Source organism: Salvelinus alpinus, chromosome 15 (assembly GCF_045679555.1).
Source record: "Salvelinus alpinus chromosome 15, SLU_Salpinus.1, whole genome shotgun sequence".
Lineage (NCBI taxonomy): Eukaryota > Metazoa > Chordata > Actinopteri > Salmoniformes > Salmonidae > Salvelinus > Salvelinus alpinus.
The window spans coordinates 27,939,378-27,947,190 of NC_092100.1; the positions used below are offsets into that span (position 1 = coordinate 27,939,378).

At 41.6% G+C, this 7,813-nt stretch overlaps 1 protein-coding gene across 9 annotated transcripts; it reads right to left on the minus strand.

Moving 5' to 3' along the window:
* Nucleotides 1–591: 591 nt before the first annotated feature.
* On the minus strand, nucleotides 592–7,490 carry LOC139539870 (putative nuclease HARBI1). Of its 9 annotated transcripts, XM_071343228.1 has the most exons (11): nucleotides 3,570–7,488; nucleotides 3,306–3,482; nucleotides 3,154–3,215; nucleotides 2,985–3,071; nucleotides 2,856–2,897; nucleotides 2,614–2,787; nucleotides 2,499–2,534; nucleotides 1,846–2,400; nucleotides 1,661–1,776; nucleotides 1,453–1,564; nucleotides 592–1,358 (listed from the first exon to the last, which is right to left on the minus strand). In XM_071343228.1, exons 1-7 carry the CDS (start codon nucleotides 3,631–3,633, stop codon nucleotides 2,499–2,501), a joined length of 642 nt encoding a protein of 213 aa, XP_071199329.1. In that variant the 5' UTR covers nucleotides 3,634–7,488; the 3' UTR covers nucleotides 592–1,358; nucleotides 1,453–1,564; nucleotides 1,661–1,776; nucleotides 1,846–2,400. The 9 variants fall into 9 exon arrangements, with proteins under 9 accessions (XP_071199329.1, XP_071199327.1, XP_071199326.1 ...); XM_071343226.1 differs by having other exon boundaries at nucleotides 2,499–2,787; nucleotides 3,570–7,490; XM_071343225.1 differs by having other exon boundaries at nucleotides 1,846–2,787; nucleotides 3,570–6,747.
* Between the last annotated feature and the right edge of the window lie 323 nt (nucleotides 7,491–7,813).

Consider the following 7,813-nt stretch of genomic DNA (forward strand, 5'->3'; position numbering starts at 1 on the left):
AGATTTATTCTGTGGAGCTAGCCTGCTCCAGACCAGGCTAAATTCCAGGATCTATTTAATCTCATCCCTAATGTCAGTCAGCAGTCACCACAAATGGAAACCAATAGTTATTTCACTGCTCACTATACATTGTTATCACATATAACTAGACCCACTGTTATTATTTAAACGTTTGTGATCATTAATTTCAATGATTTTGGATAAAAAATGATTTTTAGATGATGTTGCTATCATTAGATAATTTACAGTTTCCCATAGACTATAAGGCTATATATAAAATGATAGAATATTAGGGCCACAGAGGGGAAAAAAACACAAGTCATAATATTGTAACCAGTTGTTTTAAAGGAGGACAGTTGTTAAAATGACAGATGTGGGGCATTTCGTGAAATTGTACTTCAGTATGGTTTCATAAACAAAGACATGCTGATGTGCCAGAATATTAAGTATCACATTGTCATAAGTATCAAAACTGTAAAAACAATATGTAGCTTTTCTGCAGAAAGAACCAGCCTCATAAATTTATGACTTTATCCTTTTTCTTCAGTGTGGCCCTAGTACTCTGTCATATAAACAAATACACATTCCATATGAATATAAAAACACAATGTGTAACATTATGTTCCTTTATTGAATAAGGACAAAACAAAGCAGGTAAACCATCAGCTCCTTTCGAAACTGAAGTCACAGTGACTCTACAAGATGGAAAGCACAGAATCCAAGCATATTATACAAAATGATACATACACATTCAAAGGTCTGTATATAACACACCCTGCATGTCTGCACACTAAAATAAATGCAGGACAAATCCATACACATCAACTGAACAGACAAATGAATGGATGCAGTAGCCTCCCTGCAGCCTTGTATTACACACAGTATACCGCACAAACATCATAAGAGGCCAAATTCGTCAAAAAACGAACCCAAAAAAAACCAAATTCCTCTGCCACCGCAGGACATATTTAACCAAAATTGAAAGCACACATACTAACTAAAATAATTCAACACATATTGGTCCCTCAGCAGCCGACCACTGTCGTCATCAGGGAAGATTGCCGGATTGTCCCAGTCCATGGCTGGTGGCACTCTGGGGGCCCTCTCCTTCCTCAGGCAGGCCACATTGTGGAGGACAGCACAAGCCACAGTAATATCACATGCCCTAACAGGGCTGACCCTTAATTTGTGAAGGCAGTGAAAGCGTGCCTTCAGGAGGCCAAAGGTCATTTCAACTCTGGCCCTGGCATGGGCATGGTTGTAGGCCTGCTGTGCTTCCTGGGGGTCTGTGAAAGGTGTCAGGAGAAAAGGCTGGCAGCCATACCCCCTGTCTCCCAGCAACACACCAGAGAATTCACCTGTCAACACAAAATCTCATCATTACTACCTCATAAACACAGTGATATTCTTGACACAGCCATGATGGTTATAAATAGGGGTTGTGTGGCTTACCTTGTGATAGGCACTGATAGATTTCAGAGGCCCGAAAGATTCTGGAGTCATGGACTGAGCCAGGCCATTTTGCCACAACATTGCTGATCACACAGTCAGCATTGCAGACCATCTGAAATCATAAGATGAGGAATATTACACCAATCAATGCACATCACTGGCAATGCAGAGTGTTCGTCAATGGACAATATCAAAAAGTTATGTTCACCTGAACATTAATGCTGTGAAAGGATTTCCTATTCACAAAATCGGCCTCATGGGCACCTGAGGGGGCTTTTATCCTTATGTGTGTGCAGTCCACTGCACCAATGACATTGGGGAAACCTGTCACACAAAGTAATGAGTATCCTACTATGTGTTAACAGTTGTCCTGTAATTTGTAGATCCTCTTACCTGCAATCCTATAGAACTCCTCTTTGATGTCACAGAGTCTTCTGTGGCCAGGGAAGGAGATGAAGACATCTGCTAATGCTTTGATAGCCAGAGACACACTCCTTATTGTGCGGCAAATTGTGGCCTTGTTCAGCTGTTCTGCATCCCCCACTGAGTACAGGAAGGCTCCACTAGCAAAAAAGCGCAAGGCCACACAAACCATTTGCTCCACACTCAGTGCATGGCTCCGTGCAGTGCGGTGCTTAATCCTGGGACCCAGTAGTCTGCATAGATACCTGATGCCATCTGCAGAAAACCTGTATCTTTCATATAGATGGTCATCAGGGAAGGCCAGTGGGTCCAACCGGTCCCTGAAGACCCTTTCTCGCCTGAAGGCTCTCCTCAGCACAAGTGCTTCTTCATCCACCACATCTCGCACGAATGGGCATGCCATTGTCAGAGCAGAAAGGAACACACAATTTTGGGCCTTCATATAGGCTAGTGGCCACACCTGGTGCTGGGGGGGTGGGCAAAAGAGGGCGATGCCTTATAACGATGACTTGGTTGTACTGATTGCTGGGAAAATTAAAAAAACCTTAGAAAGATGCCACCGTCCTGTGTGCTCACAATAAGAGCTCATATGTCATGGCTCACTTGACTTTACGAGAATATACCTAATTTTTATTTTGAGCTGTGTCATCTTCTTGGAGCTGGGGGAGGAAAGAAAAATAATGATTAATACATTTGTGTTACAGTTAGCATACAGTGTACATTGAAGGCATATCTCACCTCCCTCTCAAGTTTTTTTATTTCAAGGTCCAGTTTCCTAATTGTCCTCTTTTTTATTTCGGACTCCAGTGCAAGATTTTCCATCTTTTTCTTCTTGTACTGAATGTCTATGTCTGCCAGTTCTATTTGGCGCCGGAGGTGGTTGCCATACAACTTTCTGATAGCTTGTGAGCTCTGTGAACACAATACAATTAGCGCAGCTGGAATTTGGCAGGATGTGGTGTCCTTTTATTAATACGCACTATGTTGCCAGGCTGGTTTTCCCACTGTATAGCATCTGGGTCCTGTAAAATAAATTAGATTTTTTGATTTTGATGAGGACTCCTCACCATTGTAGAGTAAATAGTACTTTCACAGTCTTAACATGATACCTCATGCCTTCTGGAATCCAGAGAGATGGTCTCCTCCTCATCATCGTCTCCATCATGTGCTGTTGCTGCTGCACTGGGGCCTTCACCCTATCACATTTAATCGGATTCATATTGAAGCTAGTAGACAAGACATGCCAGGCCTACAGTATGCCTTTGATGGAGTACTCACTGGATCAGCATCGTCTGGTGCTTGTGCTGGTGGCTCTAACAGGAACACAGTGCTGCCAGACACTGCAAGGCAATAGGTAAACCAAAGTCAGACAGTCCAAATTGATTCAATATGAATGTGGTTGTATCCCATGTAGAGATGGAAGGACATACCTTGAATGAAGCGGGTGGCATCTTGGGAGGAACCTATGCTCGTCTCTTTCCCCCCAGGGATCCCCTCTAAGACGGGCCTGCCTTTATTTAGCTCCAAGGCCATGTCCTCTGCTGGGGTAAGGTCAGCCTTTGGTGACCCACCACCCGTGCCTTGTCTGTGGGTATTCTTTTTCACTGCTAAAACAGTACAGACAATGTGTGAGCAGGCACCTTCTGGGTACAATATATGCTTGTGCTTTGTTAAATATTAGTCAGGGACCATACCATTCTGCAGAATGTTCTTGTATTTGATTTTGACCTGCTGCCATGTCCGTTTTGGCCCGTTCATGTTTAATCTACACACACACACACACACACACACACATTTAATGGAGTCACACTGCAAAAAATTACTTGGTATTTTTGTCTTGTTTTCAGTAAAAATATCAAAAAATTTATCATAGCTTTATACAGTGTGATGGAGTTACTTTACACAATTTCACTCATATCTGCAGTGCATTTCAATTAAAAATTTAACCGTTTCATAATTACAGTACAACTGCATTTTTGGAGATGTGAATTAAATATTTGAATTGTAATTGTGATGTTTCAGCGGAGCGGTGAGTGTGTAATTGTGCACTACTTACGCATTCAGGCGGTCTGCAATACTTTGCCACGCTTTTTCTCTTTGCTTTATCACTGTGGCGGTGTTGCCTTTCTTCTTAATTATATATTTTACCTCCTCGTATGCCTCCATGAGGATTTGTGCTTCCGACGGGGAAAAGTACGCGGCTCTAGTTGCCATGGTAAATCAGTTAATCTGTGATCTGTGGCGGGGTCTATTTGAGTGAGCCGTGAGCGCGCACCTATCCAGGATTGGTTTCACCTGGCTTAATGAATCCGTGTCTGCTCATCCTGGCTTGGTCTTTGTGCAACCAATTAAGCCTGGACGCACATGTTTTGGCTTCATTGAGCTCAGCTGAGTCATTTATCCCGGATGTCTTAATTCTACTTTTGTGCAACAGGCCCCAGGCCCCTCATACAATCATTGCTACATAAACATCCCCATGTTAGAATTGGCCCATTTAGACCCCACTACAACATTGATTGATGTTCCAAATGAGAGTTTGTCAAACCAAGTAAAATAGGCCTAAAAGTCCTCACCTTGGAGACCACTCATCAGGAGAAAAGATTTGTGGAGGAGAAGAAGAATTGAGCTGTACTTATAGAGAAACTTATGGAGAAAGCTGAAAGGCGACAAATTGTTGGTTAAAAAAACCTCAAACTCATATAATATATTATTGAGGAGGTCTCCACATCTGCTTGCCTCCCTTAGAGCTTTCACAGATCCTTATTTCGTCTCGGCTCTGCTTTAAATGGTGGAGCTGAAAGAAACAGATTTAACAATGAATGAACCAAAGGTTGACATTACTTCAAATAGCATCGAATAACTGTATTTAATATCGATTTTACATCAATTTACAGGCTAAGTGATTCAAGAATGGAATGTTAAAGACATTTTTACTGATCACATATTCATATTAGAGCTTCTAAAACAATAGTTTATTTAATCTCAGACAGAAATCGAGGTCTTTCAAATGTTCTGGCACACCTTTCTTTTTTATCCGAGCAGAGAAAGCCTACCACCCACTGTCTCGCCTGGTCATTCTACCCCTGAAAAGTGATTAATTTATTTGTAAGACTATTCCCTTTGAAAAAAAGGGAATGGGAAATAAGAAGTGCAGAATTAGTTTTAGATGAAGGATGAATTCCAGTAGAGACCGCTTTAATCAATTCTAAATCATTCTCCTGGTTTTGGCCAACAGTGCACGGCATGGCAGAGAAAGACCTGCAATATTGAAATGCGTTGAAAATCCATTAACACCTTGTTTTGGACAGGAAGAGTGACAAAACTGAAATAAGAGTTATACCAATGTGTCAGTGTCTCTATGGAATACAGTGCAAACACAAAGCACTGTGCCAATCTATGAGCAGGTGGGTAAAGAAAGAATCCCTTTCATCCTAATAAATTGTCAGGTTTTGGCCAAGACTGTTCGGGTTTTGGTCACTAGATGTCCCCATTGCACCTTTTTTGTACCTTTTGTTTTTTCTTGCTCTAATTATTGTTTGCACCTGTGGGTCGTTCCCTTGTTAGTATTTAAACCCTGTGTGTTCCTCAGTTCCTTGCTCAGTGTTTGTAAGTTAGCACCCAGCCCCAGCCTTGTTTTATACAGATATTTCTCTTGTTGGATTTTCCAGAGGTTCTCTGGTTTAGTTCTTGTGTATTATTTGAGTAGTCTTTTGAGGTTTGTTTTTCCCTGCTGTTTTTTACCACTTTGTGGAGTTTCTTTTGTATTTGAGGATTTCCATTTTGTGCCTCTTGGCTTTATTTTTGGACATTGTGGATTTAGTTTCTTTGCCTGAAAATGTTGTTCTTTAATTAAACCACCATCTCTAGTACTGCTGTGTCTGCCTCATCTTCTGGGTTCTGACGATTATTAGTGACTGTTTCTCGCACCGGGTCCTGACATAAATCATGTAAAGCCAGCTTCTATTTCCCCCATTTTAGTCTTATCTCTACTATTTGAACATGGTTGTTGGCATTTGTTACTTAGCTAATTGCTAAACCCTTGTTCTTGCCTTCCAGTGTTTCCTAATGAAAACATTAACCTTGGTACTGCTTTGTTTTCAAATTATTATTTTTGTTTCAAATGCACACAACACTGTGTTACAAAACCAATAACTAGCCTAATGATTTTGCTGCACTTGTTATGTATAGGGGTCTTAGGCCTAGTTAACTGGTCTGGAACTTGAATGAATGTCTATTTGGGTGAGAAATCAGCATTTGATCCCCGTGTTGGATGCACATGTGCTCAGGGAAAAAGCAACCTTACCTTATGTCCAGGGCCAGCTCTGTCTTGACTTCTTTGGGTGGGCGAGCGCAAGCGGACCTAGCTATTGACAACCTCTGAATCTAACAGATTCCGTTATCAGATCTGTCACGTTCCTGACCTGTTTTCTCTTATTTTTGTATGTGTTTAGTTGGTCAGGGCGTGAGTTGGGGTGGGCATTCTATGTTATGTGTTTCTATGTTTGTTTAAATGGGTTGCCTGATATGGTTCTCAATTAGAGGCAGGTGTTTGACATTTCCTCTGATTGAGAACCATATTAAGGTAGGATGTTCTCACTGTTTGTTTGTGGGTGATTGTATCTCGTGTCTGTATGTGTTACCACACGGGACTGTTTCGCTTGTGTAGTCTGTTCCTGTTCGTGCGTTCTTCGTGTTTATGTAAGTGCTCAAGTTCAGGTCTGTCTACGTTGTTTTGTAATTTTTCAAGTATATTTTCGTGTTAGTGTTCGTTTACGTCTTGTTAAATAAATTCATTAATGTCTTCATCACCCGCTGCGCCTTGGTCCAATCTCTCTCCGCAAGACGAACGTTACAAGATCAAACCGTTATCAGATCACCAACAGAACCTAGTTGCTCAGTGTCACTCAACCCAACAAAGAACATCGCTCCTAAACTGACACATGAATCAACCTCATGCTCAATCTGCAGAGGGCACATTACATCACATATATCTGCCCAGAAGGTCTCAGCTAGAGACACACAATAATCACCTTCCTCACTAGGGAGAACCATTTCCTGGGAATCAAATGTATTTATAAAGCCCTTTTTACATCAGCAGATGTCACAAAGTGCTTATACAAAGTGCCACTGTCTAGTTTGGCAAATAATGTTTCCTCCAAGTCTGCAAACACATCATCCTCCTCCTTATCTGTTTTGCCATCAGCACTCTTCTGAACCTGATTAATTTCACAAATTGGGAATATGTCAAAACTCTCCTTGAGAGACTTCACCCCCTAAGACACCTGACTTTTCACTGGGTTTACAGCAACCTGATCACTTGGGAAAACTAGCTCATCACACTGATCACTGGAGGAAACTGGTTTAGTGACAAGACTGTCAGCCCTTCACTCATCTGCTGTTTCAAAAGTGCCATTTCCTGTTTTAGCCTCACTTTTCCAACAAATATTCTTCCTCCTGACTGTTATCCACCAGAACCGGTGGCATGAACTCACTCCCATAACAGCATTGCACCATCTAACTTGAACAACTCTGCTGCTATTTCATGTTTCTACCACCGTGTCTTATGACCGAAAATTGCTTTTTTGATATCAGGGCAGTGATTACTCACCCCGTACTAGAGGAATTCTTCTTCTTCAACGAGTTGGATAGGAAGGATTTACTGCAGACACCCGACAAGGCCCTCATCACTGTCATTCGCAGGAGGAAAAGATGGAGATATTATGGTAAGACAAGGGGCGAGAGCCTATGTATATTTGTAAACAACAGCTGGTGCACGAAATCTAAGGAAGTCTCAAGGTTTTGCTCGCCTGAGGTAGAGTATCTCATGATAAGCTGTAGACCACTGTGGTGGCATATTTCTGCTTTACCAAATGAGGAGAGTTACAAACTACACACCAGTCAAAGTTACACTTAAACTACATCTTTAATAATAATAAGC

Excerpts from the sequence above, each read along its gene's own strand:
- LOC139539870 (XM_071343225.1), bottom strand. The coding sequence starts at position 2,317 with ATGAAGGCCCAAAATTGTGTGTTCCTTTCTGCTCTGACAATGGCATGC. Across the intron at positions 1,565-1,660 it reads TTCACAGCATTAATGTTCAG|ATGGTCTGCAATGCTGACTG; the intron begins GTGAACATAACT and ends TTATGATTTCAG. Across the intron at positions 1,359-1,452 it reads CTATCAGTGCCTATCACAAG|GTGAATTCTCTGGTGTGTTG; the intron begins GTAAGCCACACA and ends TTGTGTTGACAG.